This window comes from Oncorhynchus nerka, linkage group LG4, assembly GCF_034236695.1.
Source record: "Oncorhynchus nerka isolate Pitt River linkage group LG4, Oner_Uvic_2.0, whole genome shotgun sequence".
Lineage (NCBI taxonomy): Eukaryota > Metazoa > Chordata > Actinopteri > Salmoniformes > Salmonidae > Oncorhynchus > Oncorhynchus nerka.
Window position 1 is genome coordinate 60,736,708 of NC_088399.1, and position 25,857 is coordinate 60,762,564.

General features: G+C 45.2%; 1 protein-coding gene across 1 annotated transcript in view; it reads left to right on the forward strand.

The window, feature by feature from the left end:
* Nucleotides 1-25,857, forward strand: part of LOC115128306 (ephrin type-A receptor 7-like) — a 213,325-nt gene that overhangs the window by 30,826 nt on the left and 156,642 nt on the right. The window contains exons 2-3 of the mRNA XM_029658034.2: nt 10,838-10,902; nt 16,946-17,618. Coding sequence (XP_029513894.1) covers nt 10,838-10,902; nt 16,946-17,618 — 738 coding nt within the window. The remainder of the gene's footprint in view (nt 1-10,837; nt 10,903-16,945; nt 17,619-25,857) is intronic.

Consider the following 25,857-nt stretch of genomic DNA (forward strand, 5'->3'; position numbering starts at 1 on the left):
TGGACGTGTGTCGGCGTGTGGCTACATGTGTAATCTATGAGCAGAATGAGTGGATCACACACACACACACACCGCTGCGTGAGAGAGGGAGCAATAACCTGCTGCACGGATCTGCACATTTTGTGCCGTATTAAGACTTTTTCAGGGGGGGTACTTTTGGCTCGTGAGCGCTATTTCAGAACTACTGGCTTAAAAAGTTGTACAAAAGTACCTGAGAATCGAATATTTCTGCAACTTAGCAGACACTTAGTAATGCAGGCATACATGTTGAGACCTTTGCATAAGTAGGAGAAATTAGCTATTTTGAGCAATATTACCGAAATGAATATCGTTCCATTATCTGGCCCCAGATAAGCAAATGAACAATTGACGGAGAAATGAAATGAGACTATCCGCACAACCAGGATTTGTGGGTGTTGACAGTCAATGGTGCGAAAACTTGGTGCCTCCCTGGGGATTATGTGTGTGCGTGCGTGTTTGGTGTGTGTGTGTGTCGGCTTGTTTGCCTGGAGGGAGGCATAGAGTCCTCAGTTGGTGGTAGAGTGCCTTATCTCTCATTAGACAAGCGCTTTGATTCCATTAATTACTGACGTGCTGTTTGAGGTTCCAACCCAACCGGAAATTGAATCGCTCAAATGATTTATTTTTTTGCCTCGACTCCCTTGTGTGTGTTGGTGTGTTTTCCGTGCAGTTGTTTGAGTGGTAGGCATCTACGGTTGGTGTGTGTTTTCCGTGCAGTTGTTTGAGTGACATCTACGGTTGGTGTGTTGTGGTGATTCTTCTTGGACTTTGGACACATTTCCCTTTTCCATGTTGTCGTTGTGGAATGAATACAGTCCTGTCCTGGAGGGACTGTCTCCTAGTCTTTATTCTCCTGGAACGTTTGTGCTGATGAGGCTTCACTCTCTGATCTCGTTGAGTCAGTCCACAGTGGAGTTGATCAGTGGAGTCTCCTGTGACAGAGGGGTGAATACGTCCATCTGGCCAACAGCACCCGGGGTGTTTAGGGGTTCTGAGACTACACCCACACGCGCCTACGCACACACTCACCCTCTGCCTCTACCCATTACACTGCTGAGCTCATCTGATTTGTTCTGTCTCTGGAGCCGAGCAGTGTGTGTGTGTGTGTGTGTGTGTGTGTGTGTGTGTTATGTATTTAGAGCCCTGCTCCCGTCATTGTCCTTCACTACATTTTACACAGACTTGTTTTAACGCAGACTGATGGCTTTTCTAGCCTATCGACTCGCCCAGCTGTCTTTCTACACCGGGGCTAGTTATGTTTCCTATTGATTGATTGGCTGTCAGACCTATTGACCCGGGCTGGTCGCAGTGCTGCGTATTGACTGATGACTCCCTCGCCGCACGCCTCCGCACTTCCTATCGGCGTTCGTCCCCCTTGCCATCGTTCATCAATGGAATGGAGATCAATGCATCCGATCATGCCCCCCCCCTCTGTAGACAGGCGAGGACATGACCTGTGATGAGGAGGAGGAGAAGAAGAGTTAATGTTGATGTAAGTCCAGGGCCCGTCCGGCTTGTCTCAATCCATTTGTGGACATAGTTTGCCTTTGCTCCTCGGTGTATTCATTTCGTTCATTCGGACTCCCTCGGTCTCCCCCCACCTCATCCTCTCCCCACCTCCCTCACATCCACCCATTTTGTTCTTCCTGTACCTCTTTTCTCCATATCATTTCCCCCCTCTATCCTAACCCTCTCTCCCTCTATGGGTGGTAATGGGAAGCCCTGTATTGGCTGGTGCCTTTGTTTCCTTTTGAGCAGGGCATACCAACCTGCTGGTTGTGTTGTTGGTACAGCACATCATAGCAGCACATGCAGCAGCAGTCTGCTTCTACTGTCCGTGAAGGCTTCTCTGAAAGAATAATGAAATAAAAGTGTGTGTGTGAGTAATATGAGCGTTTGCATTAGTTGAATATGTAGGCTGGGTGGGTGGATTGTATCCCAATGGATTGTGGTTGGATTGTATCCCAGGTGCAGAATTGCTGCTGACCCGAATAAGCAGGAAAAAGTTGTACAAAGCTTTTTATTGGAATTATGTCCTGTCTGTCTGAACCTTGACTTGAGCAGGGTTGCAGGTGCTATTCAGTCAGCTGTCTGTGAACAGAGGGGGAAAGAGTGGGTGGGGGGAGGGAGTAGGTAGAGACGGTCTAATTTAATCTAAAGTGGATTCTTAAATTGAACGAGATGGAAAACAAAGTCAGCACAAAGCTTGGAGCTGGTTTCACTTGTGTAACCACTCTGCACTCTTGACTCATCATTAATAAGGGAGAGGAGAACGTTACAGGGGAGGAAAATGGGGGAGGAAGTTAGTGAGGGAGGGCAGGGGGGTTAGCAAGAGGGGGGCGAGGAAGACTAGAGAACTGGGGTAGAAGGAAAGGAGAGGGTAGGGGGCGAAGGGGAGACTCAGAGAGGGTAAGCGAGGGTACAAAGGTGAGCATGAAAATGAGGGGGAAAAAGTGATTAAGAGAGTACGGGTGTCACACACTACCGACCCTAAAAGACAAACACTCTTTCTCTCTGAGACGCTAGCAGCCTGCGTTCTCCTCTCCTCCTCCAATAGCATCGGAACATGCTGCCTCTCCGTCCGGTTAAATAATGCATCATTCTGCTCGGCTGGGCCTGTATGGAAATGGAAGGCACCACACCAGCGATACAGCCTCAATAATGCAGCAGTCATCTGAAAGGGTTATCGGGTCCTCTCATCCAGAAAAAGCTGCCCCAACACTCGCCACCGCAACGCTATGCTGCTGCCTTGTTGCAAACAACAAACGGGACACTCAGAACAAAAAGGTTAAGTCTCCCGGTTGGCACTGCGACAAGGGAGCCTGAAGGCGTCCGCGTGTTTCCCAGCTGAAACGGTTCCTAACCGTTTTGCGTGTGTGTGTGTGTGTATTATGACGCCGGTCTTTGTGGTCATTCAACGAGAGACGACTCGTTTTCATACACACTTTTTTTGGATGAGAGGTTTGTTTGCACATGGGTACTTATGGGCACCGCCTCAACATGTGGGCCGAAATATGCCACGGTTGTATGCATTTGTGCCCTCTGCACTGCAGACATGTCAGAATGCATCTCTCTTCATACGCATGCGATGCATCAAATATGCAACATTTTATAGGTTAACCTTCGCCTCTGCACTTTTTCTCCCATGTCTAGCCATTACCCCAGTAGCACTCAAAGTTCTGCGCTCTCTCTTGTTCTCTCTCTCTCTCTCTCTCTCTCTCTCTCCCTCTCTCCCTCTCTCTCATTCTCTCTTGTTGTCTCTCTCTCTCTTTCATTCTCTCTTCATTCCTCTCTCTGTTATGTTAGCACATCCAGTGCCTCAGAGCACCTAGCCAGAGCCAGGGGCATCCCTCCCTTCTGGGACTCCCTGTCCTCCCTCTGAAGCCAGGCCATTACTACACTAGACTGGATAGATCTCTGTCTGGATCTCTCTCCTACTAAAGAAAGTACATCTATTGGCCATTTTAATCTGTAACGGACATTTTAAACTCAGTTTAGAACATTGGAGACCATGCTGGACTCCTCATCGTCTCCAACAGCACTGTGGATGATTTAGACTGTCTATTTCTGCCTCTGTGTTCTACCCAAGTTGCCACCTTAGTGTGCCCCCCCCCCCCCACCCCATATTCGTTCTGGGCGCCCTGGCACAGGGGCACAGCTCTGGTTTATAATGGAGTCCATCCATAGATACCTGGGAGGCTGTCTCCTAGAGGTTATCCCAGAAATTAAACCTGGCACCCCTCTCCTCCTCGCTTCCTTGACTGAATCACCTCCAGACATTCAATTACTTCCCTTTTAAGAATTCCTCTCCCAAAGGGGAAAAAAAGCATCTGTCTTTCAAAAAGGGAAAAGAGACTATTTCTGCTTAGACATTTGCTGCATTTTTTCCCAGTCCTATTCTTAACACTTCTCAGAGTTGGCATGCTGATTCAGGATCAGTTACTCACCTTTTGGATCATAATGAATGTGATTTATATGGACAGGGGGAGCTGATCAGCTCTCCTACTCAGAGACACTTTGGGAATACGGGTCCAGGACTGCATTCAGAGCTGTCAGGAAAGGTAAGGCTGCGACTCTCTCTCTATTCTCTGACGGGGTGGTGGGTTCCTCCCTTTCTCCGCCCTCCTCCCTTTCTCTCCCTCTCCGCTTTCTCTCTCTCCCTCTCCGCTTTCTCTCCATCCTCGCTTTCTCTCCCTCTCAGCCCTCCTCCCTTTCTCTCCCCTCTCCGCCCTCCTCCCTTTCTCTCCCCTCTCTGCCCTCCTCCCTTTCTCTCCCCTCTCTGCCCTCCTCCCTTTCTGCCCTCCTCCCTTTCTCTCCCCTCTCTCCCTTTCTCTCCCCTCTCTGCCCTCCTCCCTTCTCTCCCCACTCCCGCCCTCCTCCCTTTCTCTCCCCACTCCCGCCCTCCTCCCTTTCTCTCCCCTCTCCGGCCCTCCTCTCCCTCTCCAGCCCTCCTCTCCCCCTCCGCCCTCCTCCCTTTCCCTCCATCTCCCCTCTCCCTCTTAGTGTTGTCCTATTAGAGGGATAATGTGTGGACAATAGATCTCCCCCTGGGTCAGTGGCCTGCCTATCCCAGTCTCCTCTCTCGCTGAGCCCTAGACCTGTTGGTGTGACTGTAGCCTGATAAGTTGCTCGGGGTTGCAGGGCGGACACTGGAACAACGTAGATAATCCTCTCTATTGAACTTTATGGGGCTCATTTCATAATTCTCCCTTTCACTGTGACTCGGGAGGGGAATTATTATTTGTGCGTGTGTGTGTAAGGAGAAGAGCACTGGCACCAGCTTAGTCTGCTTCGTTGCTGCTGCTCTCACTCCTTTCAGATAAAACACGCTGTCGTACACTCTTCAGTCTTTGGCTCTCACGTCTGTATCCAAATGTAGTTGAAAGGCGAGCAACACACACACATCGCTTAGTAAACTGCAACACAAAGAAACAAGTTCACCCTTTTGCACACGCTCATACTGCCATGCTAACAGTACTGCCCCCGCATGCAATAGGAACCATTGTGGGATAAAATGTGCCTTCAGAGTATTCATTGAACAATGGCATATTAGTATAATCCCTCCATACAGCTGTCTGTCTTTGCTCTCTTCCCTCCCTCCATCCCTTTGTCTTCACCAGTTAGCAACGTAGGGATATGAATTCAGTGTCAGCAAAGCCGAATAACTCAATTTAAACGATAGAATGAGGCACAAGTGCCTTTCAGGATGAGGAGAGCGAGAGCGGCACTTACTAGTTAGATGGAACAAGGGCTCTCCAGTTCATTTGTGTGTTCAGCACTAAATGCCCTTCTATTGGATGCCAGGGCTGCCTGGCTCGTCACTGCTGCTGCTAGAGGAGAGGACAATTCCCCTTCACTCTGAGAAATATGGGGCTTCAACAAAGGACTTCCGTCAAAGTCATAGGCGTCACTGCCCTCTTTTGAAATCGACAGTGTAGAATAAAAAGTTAGGCTAACGACCGTATGGTCCTTGCTTTGCTGCTTAGTCAAATTGCCATCAAAGGTAGATTAGCAGTGTTTTTCACTGTTTCCAAAGAGTTTCATACGATGTCATAAATCCTCTGATCAAGTGACGTTGTACAGGTGACCTGATGTTGTGTAATGCGTTCTCCTATCATAACTGTCTCTGTTGACTGGTTCACTTTCATCATATCCTCTTTTGAAGGACACTAGCCAGCCTCATTGAATCGAAACCACAAAATTAAGAATCATGGCTTGACTCGAATATCCACATTGTCCTAAACTAAACGATAGGCAATTATTTATAAAATGACCCCCTGGAAATCTGTGTTTAGCTGTTGATATTGGTCACAGTCATTAGCCACAAAGAGAAGCATGTGTAGTTCTCTCTCTCTCTCTCTCTCACGCCTCCTCTAAAGGCCCATTAGTATGTCTAACTAGGGTGTGATCATTCCTATTAGTTATTATGATCAGAGCACTGACTTTCTGTCCGCACTACTGACTGACTGCTGCTTTCAGATGCCTTTGCTCTCTTTATTTAGTCTCTCTCTCTCTCTCATTCTCTCTGGCAAGTGTCATTCTGATCCCTTTACGCTCTCTGGCTCTCTGGCTCTCTGTCTCGCTCTGTCTCTCTCTCTGGCTCTCTGGCTCTCTCTCTGCTCTCTGGCTCTCTCTCTGGCTCTCTCTCTGGCTCTCTCTCTGGCTCTCTCTCTGGCTCTCTCTCTGTCTCTCTCTCTGTCTCTCTCTCTCTCTTTCTCTTTTCTAATGCTGCTCTTGAAGGCTGTGTGTTATCAGTGACGCACAGCCAGGCCCAGGACTCTCTGTTGTGTAAAAGGGGAGAACAATACCAGTTTGAAAAAAAGAGATCTCCAAGGATGGCGTGGTACTTTTAAAACTTTTTAAGCGCTGTCCAAGGTGCTGACATGGCACATTATGCAAGCGCCCCCATCAAAGGTTGCTAAATATCAGTGGGTTTTTATGGAAGCGCTGCTGTCCAATGTTCTAAAGTATCAGTGAAAAGGCTTGGATGCACCAAGGTTGCTATCTGTCATCCATTATTAATATTGTAGATGCACTGTCCAAGGTTCTGAAAAATCGGACCAAAACTGAAGTTGCAGTAGTCAGGCTGCCTAAATGTTAGAATCTAACAGGGGTGTCAAACTCATTTCGCATCGTGGGCCACATACGGCCTAGGGAGATGTCAAGTGGGCCGGACCATTAAAATTATACCATACTCTGCTACACTGCTCCACGAAATTGAAAATTTATGGAGTTGTATGAACAGTAGAATTCCATCACACAACTTTTGTTTTGAAGCTGCTGACTAACATTAAAGTGCACATTTTTTAAATCACCACAGTAAGGATTCATCTTCACAGAGCTGTATTCTTTCAATGCAAACAGTATCTAAGGCAGCATTTTAAAGGTGTTAGTCTAGTCTGGACTTGTATTTGTTCCTGAAACTTGGCATCTTTTGGCCTGTACAAGTGCATCAACACCAGGTGTCATGTCCTGACTAGCTGTCACTTTCAGAATGTCATTTAAGTGCTTGTTTGTGAGCCTTGAACGCATTTTTGTTTTATTGATATTCATCACTGAGAAAATTTGTTCACAAAGGTAGGTTGTCCCAAACATGCACAAAATTTTAGCAGCCAGGGCTGTTAATTTGGGGTACCCTGGTAGTAGATACTGATAAAATCTGTCCAGACCTACAGAGGCAAATTTGCCCTTCAAATCTGCATCACACTGCAAATCAATTATCTCTAGCTGAATTTCGACCGGCAGATCAGAAGCTTTAACTGTGAAAGGTGAGCGAAAAACTGAAAATTCTGTCTCAAGTTCACCAAATACCTGAAAACGTTTCTCAAACTCCCGCAGTAGTCCTGCAATTTTGTCTTTGTACCGTTTCATGTCCGCATCAGGTCTGGTCACACACACATCTCTCAGACAGGGGAAATGAGCAGGGTTGCCATTTGCCAGTTGCATCTCCCACAAAGTCAGCTTCAACTTAAATGCATGTATGTTGTCAGAAAACTGTGTGACAACTTTTTTGCGGCCTTGCAACATTTTGTTCAGATTGTTCAAGTGTTCAGTAATATCAACCAAGAATGCAAGGTCCCGTAGCCATTCCTGAGATTGTAATTCCAACACCGGTTTTCCTTTTTCTCCATGAACTGTCCGATTTCCTCTCGTAGATCAAAGAAATGCCTCAGCACAGCGCCTCGGCTTAACCATCTCACTTCAGTGTGGTATGGCAGGCTGTGGGTAATGTTGCTGTCGCTGAGAAGTTTGTCAAACTGACGATGGTTCAGACCTCTGGACCGGATGAAATTTACAGTGCGAACAACCACCTCCATGACGTGGTCCATTTTCAGCGACTTGCAACACAATGCCTCCTGGTGCAAAATACAGTGAAATGTCCAGAAACGATCTCCTCCATTAAGGGCTTGTACTTTGTCTTTGAACTTTGTCGCGACACCTGCTTTCTTTCCGACCATGGATGGCGCGCCGTCTGTAGCCAGGCTGACAGCGCGGGACCAGTCCACTCCAACTCTGTCCAATGCAGCAACGACAGAGCCGAAAATGTCCTCGGCTGTTGTGGTGTCCATCATTGGCACCAACTCAAGAAACTCTTCAGTAACAGTCAATGTCTCATCAACTCCTCGAATAAATATGGCCAGTTGGGCCACGTCTGTGATGTCAGTGCTCTCGTCAATTGCCACGGAAAATGCAATAAATGACTTGACTCTCTGTTTCAATTGACTGTCTAAATCTGCCGATAGTTCCGAAATCCTCTCTGCTATAGTATTCCTCGTCAGGCTAATATTGGCAAAAGCTTGTCGCTTCTCGGGACATACAAGTTCAGCCGCCTTCATCATGCATCGTTTAACAAAGTCACCGTCGGAATACGGCTTCGATGCTAATGCTATTTCGCTAGCAATTAGGTAGCTGGCTTTTACCGCTGCTTCACTGACTTCTCGGCTCTGGATGAAAGTTGACTGCTGTTTCCTCAGACCCGCCAGCAATTCGTTAATCTTATCTCTTCTCAGTTGTCCTTGCAAGCCGTCATATTTTTCGCTGTGATGAGTCTCGTAGTGGCGTCGAATATTATATTCCTTCAATACCGAAACTTGTTGCAAACACACCAAGCACGAAGGTTTTCCGTGCATCTCTGTAAATAAATAGGACGTGGTCCATTTTTCTTTGAAAATTCTACACTCCTTATCTACTTTTCTCCGTTTGGATAACGACATTTTGGCTAATGAGGGTGTAGCGGAGAGGTAGAGACCAAGGTATTAACAACGTCGTAACAAGCAGCAGATGGCGCATTGATACCGTCTGCTGTTTTCAGTCTGTCTCAGTGATGCGGCTTGTCTTCTACTCTGATGGAAAGAGTGCGCCCCTTAGCGGATAATCCATGAATTGCAGCGAATTAAAAATATTAATTCCATGTCTTTTATGCATTTTTTCCACTTTCAAATTATCCTGCGGGCCTGATCGAACCTCCTTGGGGGCCGGTTCCGGCCCGCGGGCCGTATGTTTGACACCCCTGTGTTAGATGGCTACTGTAGAAGAGCTGTCCAAGGTCCTGAAAAGCAGTTCTGCTGTATGTAGGTTGTCATGGCTGAGAATGTGCTGTCCAAGGCCTCGAAGCTGCAGCAATTGCTCTAGGCCAGGGCTGCCCAACCCTCTTCCTGGAGTCCAACCCTAATATAACACACCTGATTCTACTTATTAGCTGCTCAACAAGACCTTAACTAGCTGAATCAGATCTGCTAAATTAGGGTTGGACTGAAAACCTACAGGACAGTAGATCTCCAGAAAGAGGGTTGGGCGGCCCTACTCTAGGGTGCTGAACCACCGCTCTAGCTGTTTGCTGTCTATGGTGCTGAAAGACTCTCGAGCCTCTCAAATATCCTTTTGTGTCCTTAATGCCCTGGCTTGTTTTCTAGTAGCTGCTGTGTTTTTAAAGTTCCAGGATAAAAACATGTTGTCCTACAAGCTTAATTCCTGAACAGATGGTATCAATGCACTTACGAAAATATGTTTTATCAGTTGGAAATATTATGTGATGGTGGCACTTTTGAGATTAAGCAAATCCCCAAATATAATGTGGGGTGTTATTACTTTAAGTGCAGATATTCAAGTGTGTAATCACCTCATTTTCCTCTAATGGCTAGTATGTAGGTTTATGTTCTAAAGTTATGTCCAAGAGTAAATCTCAACTACAGTGGCTATTACCTCTTTATAAAAAAGTTCTACATTCGCTTTATGAGTAGTGCGTGACCCTAGGGATTTCAATGCATAATCAACCCACCCACCCCAAAAAAAAATGAATTTGTATCAATTTCCTGCACTCATCTGAGATCATTTCCACACTGTCATGTAGGGCTGCACGTTATGGGCAAACAAATCTAGAACTTATGTTTAACATATATTGCAACTGATTTTAGTTGGAATCATGCGTACAGTTGGAATCATGGCAAACAATATAGATTGTTCTAATTCTACACTTGGAATACAGTGTTTGACATGACGACAAATTACATTTCCGGGGAGGAGTTATTGTTACAGGCTAGGAACCAAAGTGTTGGTCAGTGTTTCCTAGGGGACCCTATAATAAGCAAAGTGGAAACCGCATCGTAGTCATCAACATTGTTGCATGTGCTACATTGACCATGCAGACTGAACGCTGGGTGTCTGGTCGAGCAACAACAAATGCACTTCTTGAGTGACGGGGTGGGACTAGGGAGGGAGGGATGGAGAGGTGGAGGGAGAGAGGGATGACTCAAGTAGCAGCGTAAACTATACAAATGGACGTTACACATGGCATATCACGTTTAACAAGCCAAACATTCAAATACCCTTCTAGAAGGTCAAGTAAAAACCCAAACCGATTGGTGCATCAATACCCATATATTGTATATTAGGGTATACCGCCCAGCCCTAATACTGGTGATGTAATGCATGTAATCAAGACTAGTGACTTTGCTGTATTGAGGAAAAATGTATGTTTTATTGTCACATACACCAGACAGGTGCAGTGAAATGTGGTGTTTTACAGGGTCAGCCATAGTAGCACGACGCCTCTGTAGAAAATGAGGGTTAAGTGCCTTGCTCAAGGGCACATCAACAGAGTTTCACCTTGTTAGCTCACTCTGACTGTGAAATGGGGTTGTCTCACCTAGCTATCGGAGTAGAGGTGCATCTGTAAGTCGCTCTGGATGCGAGTGTCTGCTTACTGACACCATGAGATGACGAGTGGTGCTTGAGGCAGACTGGCGAAATGTAACGACGTTTGACTTCGACTAACCTAATGCTGTTCTCCCTCTATCTTTTCTGTTCTTTCTTTCAGTGGTCCTGCTGAACTCAAAAGAAACTCAGGCAGAGCTCGGTTGGACGTCGCACCCCTCCAATGGCGTGAGTGTACCAGCCTGTTGAATGTACATGTTCGTGTGTGTTTCTGTGAGTTTGCGCGCGTGCATGTTTGAATGCATGTGACCATGCATATCTGAAAAGGTGTGTGTCTGTCTCAGTGTACATCTACACTACAGCTGGGACGATAAACCAGAAATGATCGACACTGACTTACCGCAGGCATTTTACTGATACCTTTCATTGTGATAAGAAGTCTATACTATCGAAATGTGAAGTTTTAGCATGAAATAAGTTTGCTAATATTGGTAATTGTTAATGGGACAATGGATGGCTACAGCCATCAAACTAGTAGTAGTTGAAAGGACAAGTGTGGTGCACATTAATGTTCTGAACTTATCGTTCGGGTTTATCGTTATCGCATCAATTTATCACAATATGGCCTAGCTCTTATCGACACGCCCTTTGTGCCACGGAGTAGTCCAGCTTGCTTCTAGCTCGACCTGAGAGCAGGTCCCCTGACCTCAGTGGACATAGTTCCAGGGAGCACTCTGCCCAAACAGACTGTGAGTGGACAGCTGTCCCCACCTCTCTGCCCCTGTCCTCCTTCCCCTCGCTCACCCCTCCCTGAACCAAACAGAGCAGAGAGCTCGTCACTTCACGCTAATCGATGTCCTAATCCTGGACAGGATGTCACTGCACCCACCGCCAGAGACACACACACACACACACAGCCACATAAATTGTCCCCTCTATCGATTTGGCTTGTAAAAACCGCACGCTAACTTATGAGTGACTGGAAGATAAATAATACTCGGTGGAGGAACGTTTTTAAGAATCACTGAAGACGAAGTGGTTTTTGAAGTCACTGGCTCTCATTTATCTTCCACTCATACGTTTTGTCGCTGAACTATAAGACTGTGAATGATTTATCATGCTCTTTTATGAATCGATGGGGCTTCAAATTTTGAAGTGGAAATGAATGGACTTGTCCAATTCATATACTTCAGCCAGACTGCTATGTGAAGCGTACGTTTTCAAGTCATTGCAGTGCAGCAGTCTTTCGTAACTCGTTGTCTGTCAGCAAACCACAAGACCAAGGCTTAGATAAACTACCCCAGTCCAATGTTGCTGCTATAAATCAACTTGTGGAAGCTAGACTTAGTCAATGGATGGATACAGTTCCACTGAAGTCAGCGTGCACACACACACACACACACACACACACACATTCTGAATCATGTTGAGTCTGTCACCATAGACTTAGCAGCACCCAGGACCATACCATTACCAAATTGGCTGGTTTGTCAATGTAAAAGGCAATCTCCATATCCATCCTTAAAATGGTCATTAACATAATATTTCTATACCGAAACTAATTGAACTGTTCCTATATTTCCTACAACTCGGTGTGATACACAGGCTATGTATTTGTGTGTGCCGATGAAACCGTGAATGTGCCCAAAATGGTGGGAGGCAGAGTGGTGTGAGGAGCATAGCCCTTCAGCACAGGCGCATGTTCCCAAAGCATCTCGCCTCTTATTAATTTGTGATTTATAAGGCAAAACGGATCCTAGATCAGCACTCCTACTATGAAAACCTTAATGAATACATAGACAGGAGTTTGTGACCCTGTGACCTAACCAGGAACATGTCCTGACTCTTGTGATGTCAATTAAACATTACACAATACAGAAGGGCATTTTTTGATAATATATTTCAACATGTTCAGTTGTTTGGCTAGCTAATGCAGTCCCACTAGGGCGTTTAGCAGAGCTGCAGCGTTGCTCACTCAGCACACACTGTGAGTCGGTTTTACCTGCAGTCCAAAATGATGACGGCCATGTGGGCACGTATCCTGCAATCTGTTCTTTATTTACCCAGTTAATTCTGGACGTGGCAGCCATTTGCATTTTCCCTCCCCATAGTGTCAGTGGGCAGCTGTGAGCTGCTTTACAGCTCTATAGTCTCTGTGGAGGCCACCGCCACTGTAGTTTGTCTTTCTCTCTGTTGTCTTGTCTCTCTGTTGTGGGAGAGGGAGGCACGCGCACACACACTGGGGGCTCATTTGCTCCTCAATATCATGTGTGGTTTTGTCTGTGGAGAGTGGAGGCACATTAACACACACTCTGGAGGATCATTTAGTCTTTCTCTTGCTTCACGAGTACAGAACCCTAGTGCCAGTCTCTGCAGGCACAAACCCACACATGATATTTACCCTCTGTCTGGATGATAATGTCATACAGTTGACCCACAACAAATCCCAATTTGTTGTGGGTCAACTGTAGGACTTCCCAATGTATACACAGTTGAAGACTGAAGTTTACATACATCTTAGCCAAATACATTTAAACTCAGTTTTTCACAATTCCTGACATTTAATCAGAGTAAAAATTCCCTGTCTTATGTCTGTTAGGATCACCACTTTATTTTAAGAATGTGAAATGTCAGAATAATAGTAGAAGGAATTATTTATTTCATCTTTTATTTATTTCATCACATTCCGAGTGGGTCAGAAGTTTACATGCACTCAATTAGTATTTGGTAGCATTGCCTTTAAATTGTTTAACTTGGGTCAAACATTTCGGGTAGCCTTCCACAAGATTCCCACAATAAGTTGGGTGAATTTTGTCCCGTTCCTCCTGACAGAGCTGGTGTAACTGAGTCAGGTTTGTAGGCCTCCTTGCTCACACACGCTTTTTCAGTTCTGCCCACAAATGTCCTATAGGATTGAGGTCAGAGCTTTGTGATGGCCACTCTAATACATTGACTTTCTTGTCCTTAAGCCATTTTGCCACAACTTTGGAAGTATGCTTGGCGTCATTGTCCATTTGGAAGACCCATTTGCCACCAAGCTTTAACTTCCTGACTGATGTCTTGAGATGTTCTTTCAATATATCCACATAATATTCCTACCTCATGATGCCATCTATTTTGTGAAGTACACCAGTCCCTCCTGTAGCAAAGCACCCCCACAACATGATGCTGCCACCCCTGTGCGTCACGGTTGGGATGGTGTTCTTCGGCTTGCAAGCCTCCCCCTTTTTCCTCCAAACATAACTATGGTCATTATGTACAAACAGTTCTATTTGTTTCATCAGACCAGATGACATTTCTCCAAAATGTACGATCTTGGTCCCATGTGCAGTTGCAAACCGTAGTTTGGCTTTTTTATGGAGGTTTTGGAGCAGTGGCTTCTTCCTTGCTGAGCGGCCTTTAAGATTATGTCGATTATAGGACTCGTTTTTCTGTGGATATAGATACTTTTGTACCGGTTTCCTCCAGTATCTTCACAAGGTCCTTTGCTGTTGTTCTGGGATTGATTTGCACTTTTCACACCAAAGTACGTTCATCTCTAGGAGAAAGAACGCGTCTCCTTCCTGAGCGGTATGATGGCTGCGTGGTCCCATGGTGTTTATACTTGCGTACTATTGTTTGTACAGATGAACTTGGCACATTTAGGCATTTGGAAATTTCTCCCAAGGATGAACCAGACTTGTGTAGGGCTACAATTTTTTTTTAATGAGGTCTTGGCTGATTTCTTTTGATTTTCCCATGATGTCAAGCAAAGAATCACTGAGTTTTAAGGTAGGCCTTTAAATACATCCAAAGGTACACCTCCAATTATGTCAATTAGCCTATCAGAAGCTTCTAAAGCCATAATTTTTTAAATTTTACCTTTATTTAACTAGGCAAGTCAGTTAAGAACAAAATCTTATTTTCAATGATGGCCTAGGAACAGTGGGTTAACTGCCTGTTTAAGGGCAGAACAACAGATTTGTACCTTGTCAGCTCTGGGATTTGAACTTGCAATCTTCCGGTTACTAGTCCAACGCTCTAACCACTAGGCTACCCTGACGCCCCTGGAATTTTCCAAAGGCACAGTCAACTTAGTGTATGTAAACTTCTGACCCACTGGAATTGTGATGCAGTGAATTCTAAGTGAAATAGTCTGTCTGTAAACAATTGTTGGAAAACATACTTGTATCGTGCACAAAGTAGATGTCCTAACCGACTTGCCAACACTATAGTTTGTTAACAAGACATTTGTGGATTGGTTGAAAAACGAGTTTTAATGACTCCAACATAAGTGTATGTAAACTTCTGACTTCAACTGTATATATTTCTCCGTCGGTCTTTTATTTTATTTTTAAAAAAAATTCTGTCTCCTCAATCCCACTTTATCCTTTCACGACAACATTCCGCTGAAAAGGCAGCGCGTGAAATTCAAAAGTATTTTTTAGAAATATATAACTTTCACACATGAACAAGTCCAATACAGCAAATGAAAGATAAACATCTTGTTAATCTACCCATCGTGTCCATTACAGCGAAAATCACAACCATATGATTATGTTAGGTCATAGCTAAGTCAAAAAAACACACAGCCATTTTCCAGCCAAAGATGGGAGTCAGCTGTACTGCAGCGCCAGCTGTGCCATCAGAGTCCCTGGGTTCGCGCCCAGGCTCTGTCGTAACCGGCCGCGACCGGGAGGTCTGTGGGGCGACACACAATCGGCCTAGCGTCGTCCGGGTTAGGGAGGGCTTGGTCGGTAGGGATGTCCTTGTCTCATCGCGCACCAGCGACTCCTGTGGCGGGCCGGGCACAGTGAGCGCTAACCAAGGTTGCCAAGTGCACGGTGTACCCTCCGACACATTGGTGCGGCTGGCTTCCGGGTTGGATGCGCGCTGTGTTAAGAAGCAGTACGGCTGGTTGGGTTGTGTATCGGAGGACGCATGACTTTCAACCTTCGTCTCTCCCGAGCCCGTAAGGGAGTTGTAGCGATGAGACAAGATAGTGGCTACTACAACAATTGGATACCACAAAATTGGGGAGAAAAAAGGGGTAAAAATTCAACAACAAAAAAAGATAGGAGTCACAAAAAGCAGAAATATAAATCAAATGAATCATTAACCTTTGATCTTAATCAGATGACACTCGTAGGACATCATGTTACACAATACGTGTATGTTTTGTTCGATAATGTGCATATTTACATCCAAAACTCTGTTTACATTGGCGTGTTACGTGCAGTAATGTTTTGATTCCAAAACATCCGGTGATTTTGCAGAAATACTCATAATAAACATTAATAAAAGATACAACTGTTATTCACAGAGTTAAAGATAGACTTCTCCTTAATGCGCCCGCTGTGTCAGATTTTTAAAATAAAAATGTGGAAAAAGCATAATCTGAGAACGGCGCTCAGAGCCCAATCCAGCCAGAGAAATATCCGCCATTTGGGTCAACAGAAGTTAGAAATAACACTCTAAATATTCACTTACCTTTGATCTTCCTCAGAAGGCACTCCCAGTTCGACAATAAATGACTGATTTGTCCCATAAAGTCCATAATTTATGTCCAAATAGCCACTTGTTGTTAGCGGGTTCAGCCCAGTAAGCCATCTTCATGAGGAGCGAGCACTTCGTCCAGACATGAACCCGAAAAGTTCCATTACAGGTTGTAGAAAACAAGTCAAACAATGTATGGAATCAATCTTTAGGATGTTTTTAACATAAAACATCAATAAGCTTCCAACCGGAGAATTCCTATGTCTGAAGAAAAGCACTGGAACAAGAGCTAACTCTGTCGGGAGCGCGCGTCACGAGCCTGAGACACTCTGCCAGACCACTGACTCAAACAGGTCTCATGAGCCCCTCCTTTATAGTAGAATCCTCAAACCAGTTTCTAAAGACGGTTGACATCTAGTGGAAGCCGTAGGAAGTGCAACTTGACTCCATAGACACTGTGTATTCGGTAGGCCAAGCTTTGAAAAACTACAAACCTCAAATATCCCACATCCTGGTTGAATTCTTTTCAGGTTTTCGCCTGCCATATGAGTTCTGTTATACTCACAGACATCATTCAAGCAGTTTCAGAAACTTCAGTGTTTTCTATCCAATACTAATAATAATATGCTAATAATAATTAGCATCTGGGACAGAGTAGGAGGCAGTTCACTCTGGGCACGCTATCCATCCAAAAGTGAAAATGCTGCCCCCTATCCCAAAAAGGTTAACTCTCACCCTCTCTAAATATCTCTCTTCCTCTCTCATCCCTCTATCCCTTTCCTCACCATCTCCCCAGTGGGAGGAGATCAGTGGCGTGGATGAGAAGTACAAGCCCATCAGGACCTACCAGGTGTGTAACGTGATGGAGCCGGCGCTGCAGAACAACTGGCTGCAGACGGGCTGGGTGGCGCGGCGCGGCGGCCAGCGGATCTTCGTGGAGCTGCAGTTCACGCTACGCGACTGCAACAGCATCCCGGGCGTGGCAGGCACCTGCAAGGAGACCTTCAACCTGCTCTACGTGGAGTCGGACAAAGACCTGGGCCGGGTGACCCGCGAGGAACGCTACACCAAGATCGACACCATCGCCGCCGACGAGAGCTTCACGCAGGGCGACCTGGGCGAGAGGAAGATGAAGCTCAACACAGAGGTGCGGGAGATCGGACACCTGAACCGGAAAGGGTTCCACCTGGCGTTCCAGGATGTGGGGGCATGCGTGGCCCTGGTGGCGGTGCGGGTGTACTACAAGCGCTGCCTGGCCACGGTGCAGAACCTGGCTGTGTTTTCTGATACGGTTGCGGAGGCAGCGTTCGCCACACTCGTGGAAGTCAGGGGAGCCTGCGTCAACAACTCTGAGGTTGACACGGACAGCCCTCCCAGGATGCACTGCAGCGCTGAGGGGGAGTGGCTGGTGCCCATCGGGAAGTGCAGCTGTTCAGCGGGTTACGAGGAGGGTCACAGCAGCTGTGAAGGTAAGAAAAAAGAGGGATGGATGGATGGAAGGAGGGATGGATGGATGGAAGGAAGGAAGGAGTTATGTAAAGTGAGTGAGGGAACAATAGAAGAAAAGAGTGACGGATGTATGGAGGGTGGAAACAAATGCGGGGCAGGGGACTTTGTTTTTGTGGTAATCACCGTGCAGAAATGTTCTGTTTTTGACCTGAACCAGTTCTGTCTGGCTGTTGGAGACATTTCATCGACAACCTGTAATCATGTTTGAGGCAGGCAACATTGTGAAGGGAAGTGGGTGAATTGATTTTATGAATAGGATGAGTCAGGCACTGCACTGTCCTCAGGTAGTCATTGTATTCAACAAGACAGCATTTGTAATATTGATGACTGTAGTGAATTGCTGTGTTAAGGATGTGGCACGTGGGCAGTTCATGGCGAACTAACATATACATACACCCTTGGGCCAGTGTTAAGGCAGTGGGCGCTGTGAGTGCTCTGACGCAGGACTAGAGATTCTGGCTCATCCTCACAGCCAGTGGTTCAGACGGTCCTAGCGGAGAGAGCGACTGGTGTCTGCCATCAGCTTTCGCAGCCCATCTTGTGTCTTTTTGAAAATGGGCGAGAGAGACTGGGCGAGAGAGAGTGAGACACTGAGAATAAAGTGTTACTGCTTTAATGAGAAGAGTCCCTTGGACTTTCCTGATAGAATATACAGTATGAGTGTGTGTGTGAATGTGTGAGCTTAATACCTGTTCCAGGAAGTTATGCATTATTTGTGTGTGTTTTTACAGGGAGTTTTGAGTGAGTAATAGAGGATGTGAGAGAGGCTAACAGAAACCCAGAGAGAGAGGGGCAGAGAGCGATAGCATAGCGAAAGAGGGCGAGAGACAGATCGAGAGAGAGGGGAGATAGCATAGTGGTAGAGAGAGCGCTCTAGCGTCATTGGGACTCTAGTGGGAGATTGGCCCTGTCATTGCCCATCAGTGGCAGCCCCAGTGGAGTACTGCTCTATTCAGTGTTAATGGCGTGAATATGCACGGCCAGCACTGCCCAAGCACTCTCGCACTCCCACAGGCCATACAGCACAAGCACTATTGATCAGCCATAACGCTCCACTAAACTGAGGAATTAGGCTCAGAATCCACACACACACACAGACTAACACACATCAGCCTATTCTAGTATTTCATTTTACACACCCAATACGGTGTGTGCGTGTGCGTGTGTGTGTGTGGGGGAGTGGCAAAAGGTGTTTCTATGCGCGAGAGGCTTTTTTGCTTACTGTTTTTTTAAATATTTTTCGACAGTGTATTTGAGTACTTTCTCTTGTGTGTCCTGTATCTTATTTAGATTTGGGAGTAATTGCGTTTCCTCGTGTGTGTGCGCTGCTCAGTAGTATTGAGTAGAGGCCTGAGGAGGTACTGATAGGGTGTAAAGAGAGAGACCGTGTTCTGTGGAGCAGTGCAGAGCTGATGATACACTGGCTAGAGCTGCTGCACGCCCTTCTGTGATTAGGTGTGTGTGCCCGTGCGTGTAGAAGGAGAGAAAGAAAGACGGGGGGTTTGTGTGTGAGAGGGAAGGGCATGATACGTAGCTACACACACACTCTTTCGCACACACACCTTGTTTCCTTTGTCTGTGTTGTTGTGTGTAAGGGAGGAGGGATTGATGCAATGTAATGTGCTGAACAGTAAAGCTGGGCTGAATGTCAAACCAAACACTAGGCCCCTAAGCCCTTAATCAAGTGGCCATTTGCTGTTGTGTTTGATAGTGATCACTCGAGTCTGCAAGTCTTTTGGCCAAAATGAGCACTGAGAAGATGTGCACTCGACGTCCCAACTGCCACTTATCAATATTCCAAAATTGGGACTAGTTTCAGGGAACTAGGCAAGCTATTTAAAGGTAAACTTTGTTTTATTTTTGATCAAAATGTGTTTTTTGGCAGAAATGCCTTCTGGAACGTGAACTTTCATGTGACTTAATAACAAACTTGCATGCCATCTGTAAATACGAATAAAATTATTAAATTACGAGCCTGGTTGGTTTAGCCACAGAAAAAGATTGATGATTGGCTGAGACAATGGATGGGCTGGACATGCCGAGAGATGAGTTCGAATTGGTCTGCCATGTAGCATGCTTCTGTCTATAACATGAGCGGCTGAGTATGTGTAGGTAATCCTTTCTAACGTGGCCTTTTTGAAAGGTATCACATAGTAGAACTGCATAACTGTTGCTCTCCACTTACTGGGGGACTGATTTTTGAAATCAGTGGAATTAGAGTATGATAGAGAAAATTCTGGGGTTTGATTTCAAACATGTAGACGGAGTCGAAAAGAGAGAACACAGAAAGAAGGCTGTTGTATAAAACACCTGTCTCCGGATTACATCTTCAAACTCAGAGCAACCATGGCATCCGTGACTGAGAGGGAGTAGTGTCTATCTATGTAAGATAGTCTAGCTAGCTAAATTTTCAGATATTACACGTTTTGAATTTGGTCAAAGTCGTTTTCATTTCAAGTTTGTGTACTGTTAGCTAACTAACGTTACATGTATGATCTGTGTAGTTATAGTATTTGTGTATCAGAGCCATTTGCATTGCTAGTTATAGTCTAATGTTAGCTTGCTAACATTGAACTTGTTGGTTAGCTACCTGCAGATTCATGCAGGGTAGTAATGTTATGAGTTGGGATTATGGTTCATATCTAAACAAGAGTCCACTATGCGAGTAACCATTTCAATAGAATGTTCATGAGGTCACTGCAACAACTGTTGATAGAAGTAGCTGGTGAATTCGCTCTGGTTATCTAATCTGACTTTAGAGCACTCTCGTCTGAGTGTCCCAGAGCGCAGAATAACTAACTGACAAATTTACGAATGCTCAACACCCTTTGAATATGGCCGGTGTCTGTAAACGATGGCAAAAAAGAGGAACTAAATTGTTGCCAGCAGCACAGTTGCAGTCAACAACGCTCTGGATAACATAAAAACAGCCTAACCAGCTCTGTCATAGTGAGTAAAATGGTCAGAGTTAGGTGTTCTCTCATTTGTCTGGAAGTAGCTAGCAAGCGAGCCAACATTAGCCAGTTAATAACTTGGGTGCTTGACTACTGTTGTTAGGTCGGAACCCCTGGATCAACCCTACTCCTCGGCCAGAGCATCCAGTGTGCGCTCCGAGAGCAAAACGCTCTGAATTTACGAACAGACAATATGACAACGTTCTGCGTTTACAAACACCCAGAGCGCACTCTGGCACTCCAGATTAAATTCACAAAAACACGCCGATACCGATATCCGATATTTTCCTTGCCAAAAAAAACCCCCAGAACAATAACCGATATTTCAAATTTTAGTGGCCTTTTAAGCATTCTAGTACAGTTAAATAGTTAACATACACACATGGACTCAGCAGTCTAAGGCACTGCATCTCAGTGCAAGAGGTGTCACTACAGTCCCTGGTTCGAATCCAGACTCTATCACATCCGGCCGTGATTGGGAGTCCCATAGGTCGGTGCATAATTGGCCCAGCGTTGTCCGGGCCGTCATTTTTAAATAAGAATTTGTTCTTAACTGACTTGCCTAGTTAAATAAAGTTATTTTGTTGGCATTTACATATGTCCCCATTACCAGTATTAACAATCAAAACCTATTTCTTTCACTTACTTGCTATGCTGTTACGTTGTTCATTTGTTACGTTGTTCATTTGTTCAGTCGATTCATTCTCAACCAGGATTTCTATGGAACGCCAATTGAGTCTTTGACGTGTCAAATAAGCTGTGTTGACCAATCAGGACTTGAAAATGACTGCACATCACATAATAATTTAATGCGTTTATACATTTTTACATGGTGTAATCAATGTGTAATTACTATCACTCGTATTTCTTATGTCACAACGATTCGTATGTTATGATGCTGGTAAAGTTGTCTCGTGCACCTACAGTGCTTGTCATAAAAAAAGCTAGCTAGCCATTGGATGCAAACAATGTTCTTACACAAAAACATAGCTGTAACGGCGTTCTTCGTTTGTTGAAAGAGAGGACCGAAATGCAGCGTGGTGGTTACTCATGTTCTTTAATGAATGAAATAGCGATACAAGCCTAACTAGACACACCCCTAATCATTCGCAATCCCAAATCCTATAAAACCCCAATACGAAACACAACACATAAACCCATGTCACACCCTGGCCTGACCAAATAATAAACGAAAACACTATGACCAAGGCGTGACAGAACCCCCCCTAAGGTGCGGACTCCCGGAGGCACCTCCAAACCATAGGGAGGGTCCGGGTGGGCGTCTGTCCATGGTGGCGGCTCCGGCTCGGGACGTGGACCCCACTCCATGAAAGTCATAGTTCCTCCCCTAGGAGCGGGGAGCTGCTACCGGAGGACTGGTGTGTGGAGGTGGCTCTGGATAGACCGGACCGTGCAGGCGCACTGGAGCTCTTGAGCACCGAGCCTGCCCAAGCTTACCTGGCTCGATGCCCACTCTAGCCCGGCCAATACGAAGGGCTGGTATGAACCGCACCGGGCTATGCACCCGCACTGGAAACACCGTGCGCTCCATAGCATAACACGGTGTCTGCCCGGTCTCTCTAGCCCACCGGTAAGCACAGGGAGTTTGCGCAGGTCTCCTACCTGGCATAGCCATACTCCCTGTAACCCCCCCCCCCCCCCCCAATAATTTTTTGGGGTTGCTTTTCGGGCTTCCTTGCCAACCGTGTTCCCTCGTATCGTCGGCTCCTATCTCCTGCTGCCTCTGCTTCCTCCTTGGGGTGGCGATATTCACCTGGCTGAGCCCAGGGTCCTCTTCCGTCTAATATCATCTCCCAAGACCAGAAGTCCTTATATCGCTGCTCCTCACAATTAACAGGGAGAGTAGGCTCAGGTCTGACTCCTGACTCTGCTACTCTCTCCCTGAGCCCTCCTCCAATTAATATTTGGGGGTGACTTTCGGTTTTCGCTCTGCGCCGCCGTGTCTTTCTTTTCGACTCCATTCGTCTATAGCCTTCTTCGCACTGTTCCAGCTAATCCCAGGCGGGCTCAGGCACTCGCTCTGGGTCGGCCGCCCACCTGTCTATTTCTTCCCATGTCGTATACTCCAAGCCTCTGCTATCCATAACGTCCTCCCTTCGCTGCTCCTGCTGCCTGTTACCACGCCACTCGGTCCGTGTGTGGTGGGTGATTCTGTAACGGCGTTCTTCGTTTGTTGAAAGAGAGGACCGAAATGCAGCGTGGTGGTTACTCATGTTCTTTAATGAATGAAATAGCAATACATGAAATAACTGATAAATACAAAACAACAAACGGAACGAAACCTAATTACAGCCTATCTGGTGAAACTACACAAAGACAGGAACAATCACCCACGAAATACAAAGGGAAACCCAGGCTACCTAAATACGGTTCCCAATCCGAGACAACGAGAATCACTTGACTCAGGCTTGGCTGCCTGAGGCGGTTCTCAATCAAACTAGACACACCCCTAATCATTCGCAATCCCAAATCCTATAAAACCCCAATACGAAACACAACACACAAACCCATGTCACACCCTGGCCTGACCAAATAATAAACGAAAACACAAAACACTATGACCAAGGCGTGACAATAGCAAAACAACAATCGGTTTCAGTAGCTATAGTTAGCTAGTTAACTATATAGCTAGGTGTCATCTAAAATAACCCTAATTTATAAGACAGTTCTTATTTGGTTAATGGTGGTCGGACCCATCTATGTGAAGCTTGCCACAATAAGGATTATCCACAATAGTGGACTTGGAGGTTAGCCTTAAATAAAATTATGGCATAATTATACTATTTGTATTCATTTACATCACTGCCAATTACATACTTTTATTTAGAAGGCAAACGGCAAATTCCACCATTGTGCCTAATCCTGGCTAGCTTCACAACACATAAATGGGTCCGGTCAAGCCTCACTAACCAGATGAAGCTAGCTGGCTGCTTATAACGTTAGCTTTGGGCAACAGGGTTAAGTAGCTGGCTAGATATTTATTTTCATGAACTGAAGTTCAATTTCAATAGGCGAACAACAAGTGGCAACTTACTCACAAGGATTCCTAAGTCATTGCTAATAATAATGAAAATGACTGCAGTTTCTACTGGTCATTGTTTTCTGGCTGGTTGTATTAGTGCTAGCTAGATACCAAGCTTAAGCTAGCTACTCCAGAAGTTGCGGTCGAGCAAATGATACTTCATTACCAATGCGATATTGTAAACACAATGTTCGAGGCCGGTGTTTGCTTGTTTGCAGACTTTTTGTACAGCTTTGACAGTGCTAATATATCTTTTTTGTCACGCAAAGACCCAAACGGCGTTCCATAGTATGCATGTCGTGAAGTTAACCTCTTGGAACACTAGGGGCAGTATTTAATTTTTGGATGAAAAAACGTTCCCGTTTTAAACAAGATATTCTGTCACGAAAAGATGCTCGACTATGCATATAATTGACAGCTTTGTAAAGAAAACACTCTGACGTTTCCAAAACGGCAAAGATATTATCTGTGAGTGCCACAGAACTGATGCTACAGGCGAAACCAAGATGAAACTTCAAACAGGAAATTAGCAAAAGTTTTGAGGCGCTGTTTTCCATTGTCTCCTTATATGGCTGTGAATGCGCCCTGAACGAGCCTACACGTTCTGCCGTTTCCCCAAGGTGTCTGCAGCATTGTGACGTGTTTGTAGGCATATCATTGGAAGATTGGCCATAAGAGACTACATTTACCAGGTGTCCGCCCGGTGTCCTTTGTCGAAATTGGTGCGTAGTAATCTTCAGCTGCACGCATTCATCCATGTGATTCAGAGGAGAGAGGAGACTTCCACGAACTATATATCATCAAAGAGATATGTGAAAAACACCTTGAGGATTGATTCTAAACAACGTTTACCATGTTTCAGTCGATATTATGGAGTTAATTTGGAAAAAAGTTCTGCGTTTTGATGACTGAATTTTCGTTTTTTTTTTGGTAGCCAAACGTGACGAACAAAACGGAGCGATTTCTCCTACACAAAGAATCTTAAAGGAAAAACTGAACATTTGCTATCTAACTGAGTCTCCTCATTGAAAACAAGTTCTTCAAAGGTAAATTATTTTATTTGAATGCTTTTCTTGTTTTTGTGAAAATGTTGCCTGCTGAATGCTAACGCTAAATGCTACGCTAGCTATCAATACTGTTACACAAATGCCTGTTTTCCTATGGTTGAAAAGCATATTTTGAATATCTGAGATGACAGTGTTGTTAATTAACAAAAGGCTAAGCTTGAGAGCTAATAATTTATTTCATTTCATTTGCGATTTTCATGAATAGTTAACGTTGTGTTATGCTAATGAGCTTGCGGGATAATTACACTCCTGGATACAGGTTTTTTTCGTAACTAAACGTGATGAATAAAACGGAGCGATTTGTCCTAAACAAATAATATTTTTGGAAAAACTTAACATTTGCTATCTGAGAGTCTCCTCATTGAAAACATCTGAAGTTCTTCAGAGGTAGATGATTTTATTTGAATGCTTTTCTTGTTTTTGTGAAAATGTTGCCCGCTGAATGCTAACGCTAAATGCTACACTAGCTATCAATACTGTTACACAAATTCCTGTTTTCCTATGGTTGAAAAGCATATTTTGAAAATCTGAGATGACAGTGTTGTTAACAAAAGGCTAAGCTTGAGAGCTAGCATATTTATTTCATTTCATTTGCGATTTTCATGAATAGTTAACGTTGCGTTATGGTAATGAGCTTGATCCCGGATCCGGGATGGCTAGAATCAAGAGGTTAATAGCAGTGACGCTATTAATGTGTAACTCCGGTCGGGCAACATCTGGAAAAATAGCGCACTTGGTAGTGTGTACCGGTGCTCAACCAGTAGGCGAAAGCCAACATCACCCACGACAGAGAACAGTTGATTGTCAGGGGCAATGAATTGCATTATCTTGGCTTTAATGGATTTCGCCTTTGCGTTGTCTCGCTGAACTTTTACTTACTCTTTCAAATGACTGCTCGACTTGTTGACTGCTCGATCCACACAGCATACATTGTGGGCTAGGTTAGGAATGCTGTGTTGCATGTATAGCGCAAAATTTTACGTGGTATCATTACGTCACGTACAAACTAGACATCGGGCCGATACCGATCTTGGCATTTTTAGCTAATATCAGCCGATTCCGATATGTTCATTGATGTATTGTGCATCCCTAACCCATAGTATAAACCAGCCTTTAGTTTTAATATTTGGTTGTT